Source organism: Sinocyclocheilus grahami, unplaced genomic scaffold (assembly GCF_001515645.1).
Source record: "Sinocyclocheilus grahami isolate Dianchi unplaced genomic scaffold, SAMN03320097.WGS_v1.1 scaffold830.1, whole genome shotgun sequence".
Taxonomy (NCBI): domain Eukaryota; kingdom Metazoa; phylum Chordata; class Actinopteri; order Cypriniformes; family Cyprinidae; genus Sinocyclocheilus; species Sinocyclocheilus grahami.
The window spans coordinates 2,042-25,138 of NW_015506009.1; the positions used below are offsets into that span (position 1 = coordinate 2,042).

Genomic DNA, 23,097 nt, shown 5'->3' on the forward strand with positions numbered 1-23,097 from the left:
AGTTATTTAATTTTAGTTATAGAATTCATATACATATCATTTATATAATTTCATATCATTTATTTATATAATTTCATATACCTGGTTTGATTTAATAATAACCCAATTTGAAGCAAAAACGTAATGTTCTGACTAGCTTTGTGAAATTATACTACGTGCCTGAACGAAGCAAACAGCAGAAGCAGGTAGCACTTTTAGCTTAGCTTAGCATAGATCATTGAGTCTGATTAGACCGTTAGCATCTCGCTCAAAAATGACCAGAGTTTCGATATTTTTCCTATTTAAGACTCTTCTGTAGTTACACCGTGTACTAAGACCGACGGAAAATGAAAAGTTGTGATTTTCTAGGCCGATATGGCTAGGAACTATACTCTCATTCCCTGCACCGATGGTACGGCAGCAAAGATCCCTGATTATTACGCCGGAATGAGAGTATAGTTCCTAGCCAAAAAACTGTAAAACTCAACTGTGCAACTCTAGGGGAGTTGGAAAATTAGCCTATTTTCAAAAATAGTGGCGTGTTCCTTTAATATGAACTATACAGAGACGAGATGAAAAGAAAATACCACGTAAACTTTTCTGAAGACAGTCAGTTCCCCTCAGAAACACATTCATATAAACCCCCAAATCAACATTGAGGATTTTCTTCCAATAGTTCGTGCATCATGAACAGTGAGTGATCTGCCTGCTGCAGTATTTTTCTCTGTGCGTCCATCTTCAGCATCTCTGGCCTGTGTTAACGAGTGTTTACAGACTTCATATTTTCACATATATGACATTTTGGAAAACGATTGCATTGCAACGCAGTTTGTGCTAGTCCAGAACAGACGAGCTGCAATAAGACAAAAACCGGCCGGTTGCCGATCGCGTAAGTTCCAGGAGAAGCTCCTTCAGTCGTCATACACACACACACACGTGACTGACCGCTTGCTCGCACCAACAAGAGGAGGAGGCTCGTGTTACTCTCTACACTGCACTTAACCTGAGGGATTCCTACACTTTCAGTCTTTGAGGAGACATGAAAAACAGCGCATACCGCAGGAACGGTATAACGGAAAATATTAGCGGTTTTGAAACCGTGACATTTTCAAATCGCGGTATACCTTGAAACCAGTAATCGGCCCATGCCTAATTCTGGCTATATCTTGTTTGCATGGCAGCATATGTTGTATATAATTGTGAAGTTAATATTTAGGATATGCAGACAAGTGTTTCTCATCAATGGTGACAGATCTTGTTGTTCCTCTTTAAGCAGTGTCACCGTCTCCAGAGGCTACGCAGCTCTTTTGGTGAAGGGCTATGGCGCATCAGCTGTCCCTGGATGCACAATCCCCTCGAGCCGTCTCGCTCACGGATCACGACTCCGGAGTGGAAGATGGACACGATGGCTCCACGATCTATGTTGCTTTCAAAGGGAACATGAATGATGAGGACTTTCAGGAGAAGCTGGATACCATCTTACACGGGATGCCAGATATGCTCTTACTAGGTCATGATTTGACTTGAAACTATGATTAATATTCATATGCATGAGAATGATTCATTGCTGCTAGAAATTTAAGTTTTTGCAAAGATTCATTGAATTTCATACATTAAATTTTAATGCAGAGTGTCATTCTTTCTTTGCTCAGTGTTTAGTATTTGGGCTAATAGTCCAGTTATTCCATTTTATGAAAAGGCTTAACAAGTACAGTTTTCATTCGTGCATTGTTGTATTTCAAACCTAACAGACACTAACTAAAAGCCCTAAACTCTCATTTTATTTTCATGGTGTCTTTAAATGCTTTCCCCCCCCCATCTCAGTTGGCTTATATTGCTCCTGTACTCCACTCTGTGTCTAATAAAGGTACTCGGAGGCTCGAACCCGAGCGCGTGGAGCCGTGGAACAGCGTACGTGTCACTTTCAACATCCCCAGAGAGGCAGCCGAGCGACTGCGCCTCCTGGCGCAAAACAACCAGCAGCAGCTGCGGGATCTGGGCATCCTCTCTGTGCAGATTGAAGGTACGGATGTGTTAAATTCTGCCCTGGCAAACCACATGCAATGTAAGGGTCTGCCAGCACCCTCATTTCCTGTTTGACCTCTTTGGCACATTGTATTTTTAATCACATACAAGTTTAAATTTAGCCTTTGTTCTACAATTAGCCAATGTGTTGATCGGCCTGTTGGGTTCATACAGGTGAAGGAGCCATTAACGTTGCGGTTGGACAGGGCCGAAGTCAAGAAGTAAGGGTAAATGGACCTCTTGGTGCACCTGGTCAGATGAGAATGGATGTTGGATTCCCCATGCAGCAGGGCCAGGGTAATTATACATAAGTGCTTAACTTAACACAGCGTTCTTCAACAGAGTTTATCTCTAACCCTAATCAAACACACCTGTACAAACTAATCCAGTGTTTCCCACAGATTTACACTCAGTGTGTGGCAGCACTACCCTGGGGGAAATATAGGCTATATAAATCAGCAGACGCGCTGATTAAAAATGCTAATTCATTCTCTGCCAGCAGGAGGCGCTGTAGGAGCGTCAGAAATTGTGGTTTCCCCGGTAACGGCTGTAACCAAAACAGTGCTCTGCTCATAAAAGCTGATTTATCAGGCGTTTTAGGAAAGATTAAATGAAAATGACATCGAAACTTTTCCATTGTCTTCATTTGTAAGTCGTTTTGGATAAAAGTGTCTGCTAAATGACTAAATGCAAATGTAAAGACAGTCAGTGCCCTTCAAAGATACATTAATATAAAAACACCCGTGCCTCGTTTTAACTTTGAAACATGCAGAGCTCATGTTTATTTAACGAAGTCAATGCATTTTATAAAATCTATTTGTGGCGGTCAGTGTTGATATTAATAAATCAATGTATGGGAAACACTGTAATCAATGCCTTCAGAATGAGTTGATTTAATTAGGCAAATGTATGCTGAAGAAATACTTGTTTTTCAGCTGGAATGCGTATGAATAACCCTTCGGTGTCCATGATGCCTCCTGGGGCTAATATGGCAGCACAGGTTATGGTACCGAATAGTGGTGGCCCAATGCAGCCAAGAGCACCAAGGCCACCTTCACAGACAGGTAATGGTAATTCTTTCATTCAAAGAAATTACCCTTATTTATAGTCCATACTGCCCTACTAAGGTAAATGCAGTAATTGCTCCACCATTGGGACTGTTTGTTTGTTTTATGGATTATTTTGAGATTTATTTTCACACTCTGTTTTCTTTGAGTGTAGTTGAGGCAAACATCTCTGTCACAGGACTGAATTATAGACCCTGTTTACACCTTGTATTAAGATTTATGTTGGAGACACATCCGTCAGGCAGGACACATCAGCGGTTCATAGCTGGTAGTTACATGCATTTCAGATGTCGCCTATGACCATAGATTTCAGTGGGTCCTCTGATTTTATGACTACATACATCAGTCACTATGCAAGTGTGTTACTATATGTTGAAAAGGCACATACTGTAAATGTGATGTTTCAAGCTGAAGTTTTAGTACCTGTATTAAGTGAAATCTTGAGGATTGTGCTTCATATGTTCTGTGTGGCATTCATTTTTTTTAATTCAAAGTTTATTTTCTTTTAAGTTACACTTAACTGACAAAGTTTAAATGTATTGTTTTAGCGCAGTAGTTGGTTTACAGCTGAGTAGGTGCTCCTCTGATGTCAGATCACCTAAAGGCTGGAATACACTACACACCTTTGACCAGATTTACAGATGTTGAATTGATGGATGAATCGATATTAGTTGCTGAAAGTCAAATCCAGTCTGCAAATTTTAGTTGACAGATTTCACAGAAAATTGCATAGTGAATAATGGGCACAGACTCTAGTTTTTTAGCTTCAGACTATGATTCCATTCCAGATTTTAAAAGGTATGTAGTGTATTCCAGCATTAAGATGGATCTTGATCAAATTGGTCAAAAGTAAAAGTCGAGTGATTTTTAGGTAAAAATTTGGTATGCAAAGCAAAATATGTGGGAATCTGATTAACAAGGATGTAGTTCTCATTTCAGATTTCAAAAGTTTTCACATTTGTTTTCACGTTTTTTTTTCAGACACAATGGATCCCATGCTTTCAGGGATGGCCTTACAGCAACAGCAGCAACAACAACTCCAACATCCTCAAGTGGTACATGGCCCACTCGTCAACTTAGGCCCACAGGGACATCACATGCAAGCCATGCAAGCAAATCGGCAGCTAAATCCAGCAGCCCTACAGCAACTTCAGCAACAACAAAATTTTTTTTAATTCAAAGTTTATTTTCTTTTAAGTTACACTTAACTGACAAAGTTTAAATGTATTGTTTTAGCGCAGTAGTTGGTTTACAGCTGAGTAGGTGCTCCTCTGATGTCAGATCACCTAAAGGCTGGAATACACTACACACCTTTGACCAGATTTACAGATGTTGAATCGATGGATGAATCGATATTAGTTGCTGAAAGTCAAATCCAGTCTGCAAATTTGAGTTGACAGATTTCACAGAAAATTGCATAGTGAATAATGGGCACAGACTCTAGTTTTTTAGCTTCAGACTATGATTCCATTCCAGATTTTAAAAGGTATGTAGTGTATTCCAGCATTAAGATGGATCTTGATCAAATTGGTCAAAAGTAAAAGTCGAGTGATTTTTAAGTAAAAATTTGGTATGCAAAGCAAAATATGTGGGAATCTGATTAACAAGGATGTAGTTCTCATTTCAGATTTCAAAAGTTTTCACATTTGTTTTCACGTTTTTTTTTTCAGACACAATGGATCCCATGCTTTCAGGGATGGCCTTACAGCAACAGCAGCAACAACAACTCCAACATCCTCAAGTGGTACATGGCCCACTCGTCAACTTAGGCCCACAGGGACATCACATGCAAGCCATGCAAGCAAATCGGCAGCTAAATCCAGCAGCCCTACAGCAACTTCAGCAACAACAACAACAGCAGGTTCAGATGGCTCAACTAGGTGGTGCACGTGGTCCTTTCAACCCCTCCAACCAGATGCCTATACCTCCTGGCTGGAACCAATTGCCCTCTGGTGTTCTCCAACCACCACCTGTCCAGGGTCAAATGGGACCAGGTTGGAGGAAAGCCCCACCACAGCCACAAATGGGACAGCGTCAACCCTCTTTGACATCTGTTCAGACGCCCAATCATCCACCACCACCATATCCATTTGGAAGCCAGCAGGCTGGACAGGTTTTCAATACAATAGCACAGCATCAGTTGCAACAGCAACAGCAGCAGCAGACAGGGGCAAACCAGTTTGCAACCCCTCAGCCCAAAGGCCCTCAGGGAGCACCAGGTGTAGTTGTCTCAAGAGCACCTCTTCCTTTGCCTCCCTCCTCTGCCCCACAAGGAAGTCTTGCAGCTAAGTCCCCTGGTTCGTCGTCATCTCCTTTCCAACAGGGCTCACCTGGAACACCTCCAATGATGGGACAGGGACAGGGGCAGCTTGGTCCACGTCCCACAACCCCCCAGGGTTTCCCACAGGGTGTTGGATCTCCAGGAAGAGCTGTGATGGGCCAGCAAGGAAACATTCAGCCTGGCTTTATGGGCATTCCACAACATGGGCAGGTTCCTCAAGGTGTAATGGGAGGTATGTTTTCAGCGTGTTTTACATGTTTACATTCTTAATGTAAAAGTGAAAATATATTGTTATTTATTTGGTCACCTGTGTTTGAATATATTTATGTATATATTGCAGGTATGCCTAAACGAATGCCAATGGGTTTCCCAAATGCTCCTGTTAATCCGAATTTTGGACAAGGACAGGTTACTACCGCTGGAGCAGGTAGTACACCCCAACTACAAAATAGTCAGAGCATGGCAAACACTGGTAAGATGTGTGGATTGTTTTAATGCCGTTTTGAATCTTTTGTTCTAATATGAAGTTTTGTCTAGTATATAGCATTTCAATTAATTTTCAACACGGTCTAAAAATCTCATTATAGGTGTCCAGTCATCAGCATCAGCACCAAACCACATGCAGTCAAATCCCCTTCAAGGTGCTGGAATGACCCACCACAGTGGCATGCCAGCCCAACCCCCAGGCACCACCTCAGGTGGTAGTATTGGGCAACCTCCGCAAGGTCTGCAGACTCAAATGATGGGTGTACCACAATCACAGCATCAAACGCAGGTTGTAGCTTCCACCCAAAGTCAACTGGCACAAAGCCAAACAGGGGGCCAGACTGTTTTGTCCAGGCCAGTTAATACCGGGCAGCGAGGAATGACCCCTCCCAAGCAAATGATGCCACCACAAGGTCAAGGGATCATGCAGAGCCAAAACCAGCTTGGTGGAGGACAGGGACATCAGGCATTATTGCTTCAGCAGCAGCAGCAGCAGCAACAACAACAACAACAACAGCAGCAGCAGCAACAACAACAGCAGCAAAATGCTATTATGGAGCACATTGTAGCTAGTCAGATACAGGGTAATAAGCAAGCATTTGGCCCAAAAGGTCAACCTGGAGTAATGCAAGGCCAGATGATGAGAGGTCCTTCACCTAGTATCCAAGGTAATATGCCGCAGTTTCAATCTCAGATGGGTCAGCAACAGATGACTCAGCAACAGCATCAGCAACAGCAACAACAAATGGCTCATTTGCAACAACAACAACAACAGTTACAGCAACTACAACAACAGCAGTTACAACAGCAGCAACTCCAACTGCAACACCAGCAGCCACAACAGTCACAAATGCAACAACAACAGCTACAGCAACCCCATCAGCAAATGGTACAACAACAGTCTCAACAAATTCCAATAAATGGCAACCCCAACCAAGCATTAGGGATGCATGGACCTCAAATGCGACTTCCAGGAAGTCATCATTTAGTACAACAACAGCTTCAGCAACAGCAACAACAGGTGATGCTGCAGCAGCAACAGGCTGGTCAGCAACATCAACATCAGTTAGGTGATAGTAGTGGAAATGCTGATATCAGCCAGCAGATGGTTCCAGACCTGCAGAATCAGCAACAACAGCAGGGTATGTTGGGGAGTTCTCAACATATGCAGGTTGGCAATGGCCATTTTCCTGGTCATGGTATGTCCTTCAATCCTCAGTTTGCTGGTCAGATGCCAATGGGAGGCCCATGTGGACAAGTGGGGGGATTTGCAGTAAACAAGGATGTGACACTAACCAGTCCCTTGTTAGTAAATCTTCTCCAAAGTGATATTTCTGCCAGCCAGTTTGGTCCTGGTGGGAAGCAAGGGACAGGTGCGGTTGCTGCTAAGCCTAAAAAGAAGAAACCTCCTCGTAAGAAGAAGCCAAAAGTAGATGAAGGGCAACAGTCTGCTGACAGTCTGTGGTAAGTGCTTGTTATTCTTTGATTTTTTTACACTGAAGCTGAGTAAATAACTCTGTTGCACTGTTGAATATAACTACAAAATTGGATAAATGTGTCTTTCTTAGTGGTCTGGATTCACTGCCTCATGGAATGGAGGAAGTAGAGATGCAAGGGCTGGGTAGTGATCAAGGGTCTGCCATTGACTCTAACTCTAAACTTTCTGAATTCACTAATCGACCAGGTAAATGTTTTAATGCCTTTTGATTATTTATTGTTTTTACATAACTTATAAATAGATCATTTTTATTTACTTACCATTTTGTTTTTAGGTGTGCCTGGTCAGTCTGGAGATCAAAGGGTATTACAGCAGATGTCAATGCAGTTTATGCCCCCACAACAGCAGCAACAGATGCAGCAAATGCAGCAGCAGTTACAGCAGCAGCAACAACAGATGCAACAACAGCATCAACAGATCCAGCAACATCAACAAATGCAGATGCAGAGTATGCAGGGTCCTCAAGGTCAAGCTGAAACATCACAAGGACCCCATCATGTCCAGACCCAGATTCATTCACAGCAGTCAATGCAGATGCAACAACAACAACAACCACCACCACAACACCTCCAACAACAACTGCAGTCACAGCCACAACAGCAACAACAACAGGCACAGCAGCAACAGCAACAACATCATCTGCAGCAGCAACAACAACAAATGAGGATAATGCTTAAAATGCAACAAGAAGCTAAGAATCGAATGCCACTACAGCAAGGTGGACACATGCCAAAGGGTTTAGTCAATCCTAATGATCCATCTCAGAGAATGCCTGTATCACAGCCAGGTAACATGCCTGTGATGATCGATCTTCAAGGCCATGGAGGTGTTCCACCTTCTCCTGATAAAGCCAGAGGAATGCCACTCATGATAAATCCACCTCTGACTGGACCAGCAATAAGAACACCCCATTCAGAGGTTGGACAACCAACACCACCAGAGGAAACCCCTGGAAATCATAGCATGCAGGACCGGGGACCCCTCGAAATTGGTCAGCAATCAGGAAATGGAAATCAACCAATAATTCCCAATCAAGGTCCAAATACTCATTTAATGAAATCTGTACCTTTATCAGTGCCCCACCAACCAGGAGCAAGTCCCCAACAGCAGACCCAGCAAGTGGCAGCTATGGCTGGCTCACATAATATTCACTTTTCAAGTACTCCTGCAACTTCCCAGAGTTCCCGCCCTAAAACCCCTAACCGAGCCAGTCCCCGACCATATCACCACCCTTTAACTCCAACCAACCGTCCACCTAGTACTGAACCCTCTGAAATAAATCTGTCCCCTGAGAGACTGAATGCCTCTATCGCTGGTCTTTTCCCTCCAAAAATTAACATTCCTCTGCCACCGCGGCAGCCAAACCTTAATCGAGGCTTTGATCAGCAAGGTCTTAACCCAACTACACTTAAAGCAATTGGCCAGGCTCCACCCAGCCTAGCAAATCTTCCTGTCAACAATAATACCAGTGGCAACAATAATGGGCCACAGTCTTATCCATCAGCTGGTGGCATGTTAAGCTCCGGAGGAAAACACGACAAACAGAGTGGTGTTGGGCAAGCTAAAAGAGCTAGTCCCAGTAATAGTCGAAGATCCAGCCCTGCCTCAAATAGAAAAGCTGCCACTCCAAGCCCGGGAAGACAGAAGGGTGCCAAATCTTCACTGACATCAACTCCACATCCACAGCAAATGATGGTTAGTCCACAGAACGTGATGGTTAGTCCCAACTCAGTTCTGCCAACTACCTCTGCATCTTTGCCATTAGCAGGACCTGGAGAATCACAACAGTGTTTAAATTCTCTGCAAACCATACCTGCTAGTGCCGATTCAGTTAGAGATGGCCAGGTAGTGACTACGCAAGCAGAGCAGCATCAGGCAGGTCAGTTAAGAGAGCAGTCTGCTCCTAAAATGGCAAGCCCTCGGGTGCCTTCTCAGGAACCCAGACGACAAGAGCCTAACAATTTGGTTGAACAGCGTGCTGAAGATAAACAACAACTTCGGACAACACCACAACATGACCTTGGCTCTGCTGTATCACCAGCATTTAGAGATGCTCCAACATCTCTGAATCAGTTATTGGACAATACAGGCACCCCATCTTTGTCAATCAAATCTCAAAATATTCCTCAAGTGGATGTAGAATTTGTGCAGAAAGAGAGTCCTCATGCTCCACCAGCTCAGGAGAACCAACCTAATCCTGTTGTCTCACAGAACACAAATATTGGCACCTCTTTGTCTACAAGGGAAACTGATCAGAAACCTAAATCTGCTTCAGTATCAAGTCCAAATCTTGTAGCCAGTAGCAGTGCAAACCTGCAGTCTGTCAGTGCTGTATCAAGTGTTAGTTCAAACCAAACTGTGCTCTTAAGCCTCACTTCAATTCCCAATCCTTCAGTAAGTTCAAATCACAATCTTATACCCATCTCAAATGCATCTCAAACAGTCTTGCAAAGGCCCATCTCATCAGCACCATCTCCACAAAATCAGATCACAGTCTTTGTAACCTCTAATCCCATTAGCTCTGCTACCAACACGGCTTCTGTCGTTCCTCCTGCTGTTGTATCCAAGGTACTGGCAGTTCCCAATAAAAATATAAGACCTCCTGATGTCCGTCAACAAAATCCTACCCAAATGCGTCCACAGTTCATCACAGGACCTGTGTATTCAATATTTCAAGCTACGTCGGTACCATCAAGTACTAACGTCATGTCTCAGCCTGTCACTATGGTTGGTCCCATAGTCTCTGCAAATATCCAGCTTACTCCTACCCCGGTGTCAACTACATCATCAACCTCTGCACCACCATCAACATCTATGCCGACAAACTCACCTGCTGTCAGCATAGCTGCTACTCAGCAGAACCGCACTGTCATTGGGCATCTTCAAGTTCAAGTACCTGCAAGTCAGACTTCCCCTGTAAACGTAGTACCACCACCTCAACAGCCAAGCCCTGGAATTCCAAAACAGGAGAGTGTCTCTGATGCTAGTGGCCCGAAATCTATTCCTGTTGGGCAGTCGGTCTTACATTCTGGCATGTCCTCACCCTTTCAACAGCTATTGGCTTCTCCACCTGCTTGCTCTAGCCCAGGGGCTACGGCTGTTTCCCGCAGAAGTCCCCTGTCTCCAACAACTATGTTAGCCAAAAGCATTCCAGTCCAGACTGTAGTAAGCAAAAGTACCACGCCCAGCATATCTTCGAGCAATGCAGATGACCAAAAAGAACAAAACCCTGTCACTCAGATAGGAAAGACTCCTGTTGCCACAACTCAAGCTTCTTGTGCAGTTACATCTGAAACGGGATCCGCACTCCAGCCTACTGCTGCAGTGACTGTTCCAGCTGCTCAAATAGTGTCTCAGCAATCTGCACTTCCTCCAAAAGTGTCTTCTCCTGAACCTGCGCCCACTCATTCTCCAGTCCCTACTTCTACACCATCTTCTAATATGCCACCCCCAGCCTCTACCCCTGGGATGGTTCACCTGTCTAGTTCAGTTGCTACTTCTTCCCCACCCACAGTTTCAGTTTCTGCACCCATTGCTGCTCCAGGACCTCCCACTACAACTTCCGGCTCCTCCACAGCAACACCTGCACAACACTCTGGGGAACAGCAGCCTTCTTCATTGGCACAGAGTAGTGCACCTGACTCCGCTGAAACAAAAGAAGCAATTATTGATGCTCCTAGCATCTCAGGTAACTACTTGATGGTGTCAAGGCAATTTTGTTAGTTGTCCTGTCAAACATTAATGATTTTTAATTCTTAGTAATTATTTTTATTTAACTATACAGCTCATCCTGAAGCTCCACAAGAAGACCAAGCTTCATGTGACCAAGCTGGTAAACACTTTTTAATAAAATCTATTTTTACCCATGCAAATGGTAGTCATAAGTCGTTTTGCCGATATTATCGGCCGATATGCGCCTGTTGCTGATATATCGTATCGGCGAATATGCCGCCGATATGAATTTTTTTTTTAACAGAACATATAACGCAGATTAAATGCTTCTGAATGGTGTAATTACTTACTTTGTCCAGCAGAGCGCGGTCCATTGTTTGCTACTGGCGACCCAGGTCAGTGTTGTGTAGAAATACGCGGATGAGCTCAGACTTCACCCGAGTCCGCTGCTTCAAATTATCCGCCCGCCATCCACCTGCACCTATGTTTGATTGTCACATTACAATGATTCTAATTCTTAGTTTTGCATTATGATATGATGAATGGATGATTAATTTTTAACAGCAGATTCAGTGACGTTACAGACTAGAGTATGGCATTATTTTACTGACAAATGTCGAGATGCGCAAGTGCGAATCTCTCCGTTCGCGTGCTGATTTCCTTTGCTCTCGCACAAAACCGGACGCGCGCGCTCAGATACACACTGCTCTCGCCCGGAGAGAGTGCGTGCACTTAAAACGTGTCTCTCCTCTCACTCAAACTGTGTCCTGTGCACTCACAAATCTCTTTGTGCTCATGGGCTATAGATATTAATTATTTTCGCACCTGAATTAAACGTTGTCAAAAGTTATCATTATGAAGGGAAATGCACAAGCGCGAGCGGAGAGATTCGCGCTACAATAATGTGCTCTCGACATTTGTCAGTAAAATAACGCCATACTAGAGCTGATCTACGCATCACGGCAAGCGTCTGCAGCACATTAAAGCCTGTGTTACAGCCACCGGAGCTAATTGCGGCCACTCAGTCAATGCTGGTGTTTATACCGGCCGGTTTATACCGACCCAGAACTCAAGCTTATCACATCGCGCGGCGCAACAGAATAGAATAGAATTCGTCTGGTGTAGAATAGAACCCATTATAATCAGTGATGTTGACTACACTGGATGCAGTAAACTGATGCCTCGTTCTATTTATGACGTGCTGACACAAAGTTCAAATGATTTTCAATGGTCGCTTTATCGCGACCTGTTGCTGCGCAGACACGGTGTCAGCATAGTTTGTCAGTACAGTCAGTAACATAGCAGATTGAAAAGTTAGTATCTTTCTGCAGTCCAATAATAGACGGCAGTGCAGTGGTGGCTTGAGTCTGTTGAGTGGTGATTTAACACTACGTTGTCACCTAGTTGGAGAGAACCAATGCTAAGAAAATAAACAACAATGTCCCCGTCTTTTACTCTCACAATGAGCTTATCATATTAGTTTGCTACATTAGGTGAAGTTCACTGTTAAGTGCACTGATGTCAGACTCAATTTGAATAATAAAGTGTATTGTTAAATTGTTAAATACCCTGCCTCCACTACACATAGGCCTATGTTTGTCACATCATTATAAGTGTTTGATCACCACATTTAGTTGATTTGATCTAGTATGATTTAGTTATGAGTTATCATTGCAAAAAATGTGTTTATGTATATACAGTATATTCTGTTTATGTAGGCTAGATACTGTTCTATATACAGTACCAGTCAAAAGTTTGGACACACGAATGGGAAGTGTGTCCAAACTTTTGACTGTACTGTACTATAATATAGCCTACAAATAAATAATATCGGCCGATATCGTTCTTTTTTTACCCCCTAATATCGGTATCGGCATTGTCCCCCCAAAAACCCATATTGGTCGGGCTCTAGTATTTAATAAGCAGCTCTGCTTTGTTTACAGTGGTTACCAAGGAAATGCTGTATCACTGCTGTTCCTTAAGCGCCATCTGCTGTCAGAAAGTGAATTTGCATCTCATTCAGCCTGTCTGCTTTTATGTAGTTTTATGTAGCATAAGCTAAAGTCAGATCATTCTGTTTTTGTTTCAAATATATTTTCTATACAAGGTGCATTTTGGTGCAGAAAGAAAGAAAAAGAAAAAGCCAAGTTAGAAATAGCACAGGCAAAACCACATTTTAATTCTATGAAGAGACTTCTTTTATTTGTATTATTAATTTATTTGGTTTGGGATTTGTAAAAGTGGTATTGTGAATCGTGTTGCATCATGATTTGAGTGAATCGTTATATCTGTACTCCCAACGCCCTCACTCAACTGTTTGGTCTCTGGAAGTTTGTTGCTGTCCCGCCTCTTCCATTGATTTGTAGACCGTGAATACAACGGGCATCCTTGCAACCTTGTGGAACAACTAATTAGTGTAAAACAAATCGATGGGCATGTGTGACCTGAGCATACAAAGTATATGCGGTTAGTAAAACTGAAGTATACTTTGGACTTTAGCGTATTCTAATCTTATTAAAGATTGTGTGATGCATGCTTTGACCAAAACTGTTTCTCCTAGTCTGACTCTGAACCAACACTTTTGGTTCAGCTTTGTACCAGCTTGGCTCAGAGGAACTCCCAGGGATAAAGCCTGAAGTTGACGAATAGAAAAACACGATGCATAATCACTGTTTAACACAAAACTAATCTCAGTTGTCTCTATTTACAGGACAAGGGGTTACCACTGCAGCAGAACAAGGGTAAGGCAATATGTAATTCTCTTTGTTCTTCAATAATCTATAAACCTCATGTTCAGCATTAGTTGTGAAGACTGTCTTAACTATTTTTTTTTCACCATTTTAATTTTATTAATTACCTGAATTTTAAAATGAATACATTTGTTGATTGTATTTCAATCCAGATTAATTTTATTGGATAATCTGAATGAACTCACCCTCATGAACACACTAATAATCATGGAATGATTCATGAAATCATTCTTTTTCTTACTCAAATATGGGGAAGGAGGCAAAAATGTTGTTCAGCATCAAAGCAGTTTACCGCTGTTTTTCCACTTCTATAACAGATGGGCAAAGAAAAGAAAGACGCCCGTCAACTTAGCCCCAAGGTATGTATATAGCAGACCTGTAGATTCCCTGCACGGGTTCGTGCACGGGGCAGCGTGGCCATTTTAGTAAAACGGTCATGAACAGGACGGACGTAATCTGTGCTAGATGAGGAAAAACAGCAAGTGTGAATTCCTCAGTTGTTCAGGGGCCAGATGTGGTCATTTTCTTCAGTGTTAAGACCATTGAGAACAATTGATTTCCAAACAAAACTAGAGAATATATGTAGCATGCAAAGTGACTGCACTCTGAGCGTTTTGATATATGTAAAAAAAAAAAAAGTATCCCTATTGCCCTTTGTTCCTTCTCCAGGGATACAAGGGCCACCACTGAGAAAGCGAAAGGTCCTAGTCGACGAAGCTCACGAACAGACAAGGAACCTGAAGAGGAAGCATCCGACAATGGACAGAGAAAAAGAGCTGCTAGGCCAGGCTCAGCATCCTTGAACACAGGAAAAGGTACAGGTTAGATGTCTAGTCATCTAAATGGATACAAATGTGTCGTATATTTATATAAAAATGTAATAGTAAAATGTATATAGAAACTATATATGTAAAAACGATTGATAATTGGTAATACCGTATTGTTCAGACTATATGACTTGATGATGTACCAAGATGTGCTTGTCTTGATGTAATTCCTAAAAAATGTAAAACATTTTCCAGTTACCAGGGATGCAAACTCGTCACCTCTCGGCAAATTCGACGTTTTGAATTCAAAGTGGGTCATTTGTATGATTCGTGTAGTTAAAAAAAAAAAAGTGTGTATGTGGGGGGGTCCTTATACAGTTCCAGTAATACCAACTGATTTCTGTACCCGCCCGAAGTCACCCGCTTTCAAACACTCCTGTGTGTTTTTGTGTGCACTCTCTGGTTTCGAATTTCAAAACCAAAAATTTCTACTTGCGTGTTTTGCAGCTTTGAGTATTGTAGCCTGTCAGCCTTTTTTTTTTTCTGGTGGGTTCAACTGGATAGACTAACAAGAACATTAACATTGAAACATTAACAACACTAACATCATCATCAGTACCACTGAGAAGCTCCCTGATGCACACCTAAAATTCAAATACAGCGTTTTTTCAGTCGAATTTAAATTCGACTAATATTCCTTTGTTTGATTCATTGTCCTCATCGCAGACAGGCACGGCACTCATTTCAGCATGTGTTTGTGTGTTCTATTGGCTGTCTGCTTGTCACTCATAACGCACCTTTAAATGAAAAAAAAGCGTGAAACTATCCTGCGATATATCGCACATTTTTTCTATCATTATCAATGATGGTGTACTGTTGATAAATACCGATACAGTTTTATCGCCTAGGCCTAACCAAAAGTTTCTATTTACATGTTTTTGCAGCGTTGAGTATTGTAGCCAATCACAGGCATCTCTGTTGAAAGCAGTGGCCAATCAGAGGTGTTTACTGTAGGTTAGCCTGAATCCGCTCTGAACTCATTTTTGTTTTCACAAGTTTACGTAGTTCTACACACTCGCAGATCTTCCCATTATAACAAAAGGAAAAAGAAAGCATATGAAGATAAGTGAATAAGAATTGATTGTGTAGTTATTTATTGATTATATCAGTTTTCGCGTGAGTGAGCTCGGTCAGTTGAAGAAAAGTTTTGTTTGTCTAAAGAAGACTGACAAAGTCGAGTGCAAAAATTACGCGAGTGAATCTGCTAAAACTACAGAAGCAACAAGTCTGTGTTGGCTGAAGATATTTAACAGCTTCTACAGTTAGATCAATCTTAAAGCACTCTTTTTGATGAGTCCTTTTTAAGGCAATGTTTGAAAAATATTTTTAAATTAAATCTAAAAAAATATCTAAATATTTAATGCATTATTATTTATTATACCATTAAAAATTTACTTAATTTGTCGTTAAGTATTTAAACAATTACTAAATAATTTAATTATTAAAATTAAGCACTCCTAAACGGCATCTGACAGAAGTGTCAACATCTTTCACGCAAGTCTTTCAAAATAAAAGTATTGCATCAGAATCGCATTGGTCTCTCAAAGGGGTCATATGATGCTTTTTTAAAGATCATTATTTTGTGTATTTGGTGTAACAGAATATGTTGACATGCTTTAATGTTCAAATACTGTACATTATTGTAGGTCCTCTATGCCCCGCCTCTCTCAAACGCTTCGTTTTCTACAATTCCCTCCTTCCGACAAGCACAGTCTGCTCTGATTGGCCAGCTGACCCAGTGCATTGTGATTGGCCGAACACCGCAAGCACTCGTCGGAAATGTAACGTAAAAATTTACTTAATTTGTCGTTAAGTATTTAAACAATTACTAAATAATTTAATTATTAAAATAAAGCACTCCTAAACGGCATCTGACAGAAGTGTCAACATCTTTCACGCAAGTCTTTCAAAATAAAAGTATTGCATCAGAATCGCATTGGTCTCTTGATGGGTCATATGATGCTTTTTTAAAGATCATTATTTTGTGTATTTGGTGTAACAGAATATGTTGACAGTCAGCTTTCAAAGTAAATATCAAGACAGTAAATAATGTCGTTAGTGTCTAATGTCTCACACACACACACACCCACACTCACACACCCACACTCACACTCACACACACACACTCACACACACACCAATAGCAAATACTTAAACTAATAACAAAACATACTTACAGTCGCTGATTCAGAAGCTCCAGATTGTCATAGCAAAGTATTTTTTTTCAGAAATAGCCTTTGTGCACAGCCAGCCTTGAACTCTTCAAAAAACTGTCGTCCATAAAATGCGTTGCACAAATTCGAACATCTGGGTTGTGCTGTTCTGTTGTAAATAAATCTTAACAAGAGAAAGGAACAGTTGAAATTGCATCATATGACCCCCTTAAGTTCTGGGAGGTGCACTTGTTTTACTCGTATTTGGCGCCACCTATGGTTGCGGATGTATTATTGACATGTAGAACGCTAGACCCTGGATATAAGATTTCCCATTTTTCCAGATATAAATATTTTCTTATATTCTGAACAATATGGTAATAGTTTAAATTGCTCCAATAATAGATGTTTCTTTCTGTAAAGTTTTGGTGGTATTTCTTTTCCGACTAGAATCTTAAAGGAGAGCATATCCACTGTATATCACAAGACGATTTACCACAAGTGCTGAAATGAATGTTTTTGATGATTAATTTATCTTTTCTTTCTTCTGTCTCTCAAGAATCAAACACTGGAGCCAGTCCCACCCAGGCGAAACGAAGGAAGTCAAAGTAATCATGACACACAAACCTGTGAATTGTACATTATTTTTTGTCATTTTCTGAACTTGTTTTATCTGCTGTTTTTCCTTTTGTTCTAAGCAAGATAACCATGTACAGAACGTTTTTTTAATCACGATACTGTATTTTGTCCCTGGCTACTAGATGAGATCACGTTTAGAATTGTGTATGGTGTGTTTGTATGTCATCGTTTTGGTGTGACTTTTTATTATTAATAATATTGGTCAATTCTGTATTAATCATGCGATGCAGACTAAGAATAGAATAATGTTTGTAGTATCACAATATAATAATGTGACAGAATCAGACTTTGTACTCTCCACCCCCATGTTGTATGTCATGAATTAACTGTGCATTTCAATACTGTTAGCACCTGTCTTCACCCATTTAGCCCCCGGATCACATGCATTAAACTATTTTTACAAGTGCACATTTGACTTGTTTTTGTTTGTCACTAAACATGCAAATAAGAACCCTTCCACAGTGATGTTTTTAATATGAAAGCACAATGAGTTTAATTTAACAAGACTTAAAACAAATATCAGTGATTTTTTTACTGTATTTCGGTCGTGATTAGAGTTCCTGCCGTGAAAAAATCAAATAAAATCTTGGAATTTCGTACCCGCTCACCAAACTTACATAACGGCATGGGAAAGAAACATGTCCGTGCACCATCAGAATGATTCTGAAACTGATTTTGAGGTATTAAAAAAAATACTCACAATTGCTTTAAAATGCTCCGTTTTATTAGGTTAGGCACCGATGCCTATATATTACTGAAGAATAAATAAAGAACCATTTAGCAATTAATTATTGTCTGACAGTAATGCCTAAGTAAACGCACAGTCTGTCTTCATACACTCATAAACTCCTAATTCAGCACTACATTATTATTATGATTTTATGATTAACAACTTAAGATGTTAAGTTGAGGTATTGCGTCATATAAACTGATAGTTCCCAGCTGAACGTTTCATAAAGATAATAGACGTGTCAAAAATCACAAGAATTACATTAATGATCATTTACTTTGTTAATGATATCTGGAATCAAAACAAGAATATAAAATGAATAATATAAATATAAGCTACAAATATAAAGCAAGATTTTGTTTAAAGCACTGCACAGAGTTACTGAGGCAGCACGAGAGTCTACTGGAATTCGTGCATCGTCATATTTATTTACATGTTCAAAACACAAGTTATTAATGTTATTAAAGTTATTCATCTCTAACCCTAAAATGCTTACATTTTCTTTTCATACAAGCTTACCCAAAACCAAAATCATGGATCTTTTTAGTCTTATTTACAAATGCTTAAACACAGCATGTTAGAAATGAAGACCTAATATTCCAAACCTTAAATATAGTGTAACACTTCTACTTCTGCAACAACAGCAGCTCAAAAGTATTGAAAGAAATCTCTCTATATAAAATATTGTAACAACTGATAAGCATTTTTAAGTAACATTTAGACAAAATTGAGACATTTGTGACCCTAAAAAAAATGCATCAGAAAATTTCTGTTTGTGGTATAACTCCCTAAATAAAATCTCTCAGGAAATTTGGAACATAACTTATTTAGACCCAAGGCTTTAATTGTATAGCAATTTTAGATTTTTAGACAACCTGTTATGAAAAATATTTAAATAAAAAAATGATAGTGCATTTTCTTTACAGTAAATTTAAACGTGTACAACTTTCTGATACTATCATGTTTTGAAATGATTCCACTTCTACAATAAAATGCTGATTGTCTTCTTTAAAAAGAGTCCAACCTTAGTTCTGTGCTCCAAAGTGTTATTATAACAATTTACGTTGGGATAGTGCACTTTCACGTCTATGTTCAAAAATGGGGGGGACGCTTAACAGATATATTAGATCTAAAAGGGCTGATCTACTGTTTTTTAATTGATAAACACCACAACACTATTTACTCAACATTAATACTGTATATTACACTATTTATATTAAGTTGAGTCTGTAAAATTAGTCTGGAATGAGTTCTGGACCAGACAGGACAATTTGAGCTCACAATATATTTACAATATGTTGAGTGTGAAGAACCATTTTATAGTCTAGAACCTTTCTGTGCTACAAGAACCTTTTGTGCAATGGAAAGGTTCTTTGGAAATTAAAGGTTCTTCATGGAACCGTACACCCGGCCAAATAACCATTTAAGAAACGTTATTTTTAAGCGTGTAAAGCCCACCTAACCCTAACCCACCCATCCAGTCTATCTTTGGAAACACATTTAAAAAACAAACAAATAAATAAAATACAAAAGTAGGTATTGTCTAACCCTAACCCACCCATCTATCTTTGGAAACAGAGTGGGTAAAAAAGAAAAGTGATTACTACCAAGGGCGCCCCCTGCTTCCCACCCACCAACTGATCTAAGCTAACTATTGGCGCTTTTCCACTGCATGGTACGGCACGGTACGGCTCGGGTCCGGTTGACACTTGACTACTTAACATAGTAACATGGGGGGGGTGGGGGTTGCGAGTTACACAAACGTCCTGCAGAAGAGAGGAAATTGATACTTAATAGGATATGATGGTGGGATGAATGAGAGGAGAGTGAACCCACCATATCCGGCTGAAGCCTAAAGACTAGCGGGACGGAAGACATCAGAGCGCTGAGAGAACTCAAAACGGAGGAACTCCACGACTGACGCACCTCCCGGCTGCGAGGAATCCGGTGAATGGTGAACTGTGATTAGAAAAGAGAGGAAAACATAGCAGGGGGGATTTTAGTGAGAATATAAGCAGAAGAACGTTATACTGTACACCCAGTGTTGCCAACTAATTTTCAGGGGAAGTTGCTAAAGGAAGGTCGATTTGTTGCTAAAAGTTGCTGTAAATGACGTTGTGATGTCATTGCGTGGTGACGTCATTACGTAATCACGACGCAAAAATTGTGTCGCTACATTAAAAAAAATTATTTTTATATGTTCATTTAGATTTGTTCGTAACATAATATAAATGCGTAATATAATGTTAAAATATAAATAACTTTTTAAATGTCAGGCCCTGTCGCAGACAAATTGGCATATGTTAGAATGGTTTCCTAATGAATTTCTTTGATACAAATAGCATTTTCTTATTGGCCACATGTCCCTGATTGTATCTAACATGGTTTTGTAATTTCTATAAGAAATATAAGCAACTTTTTGGTCAACTGTAGTACACAAAATCACAGAATACCCCGCCAGGCACTAATATAGTTGTAAAACAAACTGCCTTTACATAGGAGATTTTTTCAAAAACTTAGTAGTGGATATATAATACGCGGGTGTAATAAATATAAATATAACTTCATAATATATAAAGTATATTTTACTATGATACAGCAAATGTATAGACATGTAACTGAATAGCACAAAGTAAAGTAACTGTGGTACCACATAATATCACGGCTCAGTAATAACAGAGCAATACTATGCTAATATCTGCATTATTACTTAGGAAATTAGATGGTAATAACGGAAATTGCATGTAATTTCCTAGTTAATAATGTAGATATTACCATGGTATCTGTATGAATTGGAATATTTACTCATCATTACTCAAAGCTTATATAGATGACAGTTATATCTAAATATGAAGAGTTCATTTGCAAAAACAGATAACTATGTAATCATGTTTTTATTGTGTTAGCTGTAATTATTAGTTATTTTATAACCTAATCAAAATAACCCAACTAAAGTTTGATTGAGATGAATTGCAATGCACAATGAAAAAACATGTTGCAGAGAATTATCTGCTTTTGGAAATAAACTCTTCATATGTATTGAAATATAATTCATATACAAAGTGCAGTGCTACATAGGCCTAGGTAAAAGAGGGATACAATAAAAAAATATGTAAATCAGATTTACAGTGTAATGTCTATTTATTCAAATAATGTTTTACTGTGGCATGCGTTAAATACATATTATATGCAATAAAGGTAATAAAAAACAACAATGCCATTCATTTGTAAGGCCGTGTCACAGGACTGTCAGGCCCTCACACGCAGGGATGTGACGGGGCCTGATGTGACGGGGCCTGACGGTCGGCCGTTTTAAACCGCCATTACTCAGCCTGCTAGCATAAAAACTGTTAACATGCAATCAAGGAATTCAGTAACTTTTTTAGACATGTTTTGGATTTAAAAGATTGTCATTATTTTCTGGGATGTTTTACCGTGACAGGGCCTGACCCTTTAGCTCGTCCTCCTCAAAAACACATACAAAAACAAGCTTAAAATCATACGATTCAATGTCAGAACTCACCCAGTCACATTATGCCCCTTCCTTTGAGTCACAGCTTTAAAGGCGCATTACACACATTTTCTGTTGAGTTTTATGTAAACGTGACAGGACTGACCGAAAACATGGGGGCAGTTGTAAAATAGAATTTATTTGTAGAATTTATGTATAATTTCATGTTTTTAATCAGTCGATGTGAATGATAACAACTTAAACTTGTTATAGATGGAGTTTTTTTCTAAATAACAGTTTTTAGCATAACAAAACTATGAAAGCTGTAGGTCCAGTTTGGCTGAGGACAAGGACAGGATTTATAATTTTCAAAAGTGTTTTTAATAAATTCAAAAATATCTGAGAACCTAATGAACGACATATTCCTTTACAGAACAACTCACAGAAATCAACCACCGGTCAGTTTTAGACATTGTTTGGATGTATTACTTTTTATTCACTGTAACAAGTCAAGGACAGATAACGTACATTTCTGGTAGAATGTCCCCCATATTGGGCCCATATCTGCTGAACGATGAAATGAATCTAAACTCTTTTGATACGTTTTTGTCAGGAGTGTTTCAATACTACATTTAGTGATCTACCACCTTTGGTTTAGAGAATTAATTTAAGGGGTGTTTGAATACAAAATCCCTACTAGAGAAAACAGGAGTTCGTTAAATTGTAAGCACTCACACGCACTCACACACACTCACTCACACGCACTCACACACACACACTCACACGCACTCACACGCACTCACACGCACACACTCACACGCACTCACTCACACGCACACACTCACACGCACTCACTCACACGCACACACTCACACGCACTCACTCACACGCACACACTCACACGCACTCACTCACACGCACACACTCACACGCACTCACTCACACGCACACACTCACACGCACTCACTCACACGCACACACTCACACGCACTCACTCACACGCACACACTCACACGCACTCACTCACACGCACACACTCACACGCACTCACTCACACGCACACACTCACACGCACTCACTCACACGCACACACTCACACGCACTCACTCACACGCACACACTCACACGCACTCACTCACACGCACACACTCACACGCACTCACTCACACGCACACACTCACACGCACTCACTCACACGCACACACTCACACGCACTCACTCACACGCACACACTCACACGCACTCACTCACACGCACACACTCACACGCACTCACTCACACGCACACACTCACACGCACTCACTCACACGCACACACTCACACGCACTCACTCACACGCACACACTCACACGCACTCACTCACACGCACACACTCACACGCACTCACTCACACGCACACACTCACACACACTCACTCACTCACACACACACGCACTCACTCACACACTCACTCACACGCACTCACACACACGCACTCACACACACTCACTCACTCACTCACTCACACACTCACGCACACACACACACACACACACCCAC

The 23,097-nt window shown here is 40.6% G+C and overlaps 1 protein-coding gene across 6 annotated transcripts; it reads left to right on the forward strand.

The window, feature by feature from the left end:
* The first annotated feature begins 1,030 nt into the window (after window positions 1-1,030).
* LOC107562623 (nuclear receptor coactivator 6-like) lies at window positions 1,031-17,779 on the forward strand. Of its 6 annotated transcripts, XM_016247291.1 has the most exons (15): window positions 1,031-1,046; window positions 1,253-1,489; window positions 1,847-2,002; window positions 2,179-2,301; window positions 2,940-3,068; window positions 4,053-4,235; window positions 4,910-5,584; window positions 5,693-5,824; window positions 5,940-7,302; window positions 7,407-7,522; window positions 7,611-11,024; window positions 13,719-13,749; window positions 14,076-14,117; window positions 14,428-14,573; window positions 17,298-17,779. In XM_016247291.1, exons 2-15 carry the CDS (start codon window positions 1,300-1,302, stop codon window positions 17,348-17,350), a joined length of 6,753 nt encoding a protein of 2,250 aa, XP_016102777.1. In that variant the 5' UTR covers window positions 1,031-1,046; window positions 1,253-1,299; the 3' UTR covers window positions 17,351-17,779. The 6 variants fall into 6 exon arrangements, with proteins under 6 accessions (XP_016102777.1, XP_016102772.1, XP_016102773.1 ...); XM_016247286.1 differs by lacking the exons at window positions 1,031-1,046; window positions 1,253-1,489; window positions 1,847-2,002; ... (1 more) ...; window positions 2,940-3,068; window positions 4,053-4,235 and adding an exon at window positions 11,121-11,168 and having other exon boundaries at window positions 4,745-5,584; window positions 14,428-14,579; XM_016247287.1 differs by lacking the exons at window positions 1,031-1,046; window positions 1,253-1,489; window positions 1,847-2,002; ... (1 more) ...; window positions 2,940-3,068; window positions 4,053-4,235 and adding an exon at window positions 11,121-11,168 and having other exon boundaries at window positions 4,745-5,584.
* The last annotated feature ends 5,318 nt before the right edge of the window (window positions 17,780-23,097 follow it).

Excerpts from the sequence above, each read along its gene's own strand:
- LOC107562623 (XM_016247291.1), top strand. The coding sequence starts at position 1,300 with ATGGCGCATCAGCTGTCCCTGGATGCACAATCCCCTCGAGCCGTCTCG. Across the intron at positions 4,236-4,909 it reads GCAACTTCAGCAACAACAAA|TTCAGCAACAACAACAACAG; the intron begins ATTTTTTTTAAT and ends CCCTACAGCAAC. Across the intron at positions 14,574-17,297 it reads ATCCTTGAACACAGGAAAAG|AATCAAACACTGGAGCCAGT; the intron begins GTACAGGTTAGA and ends CTGTCTCTCAAG.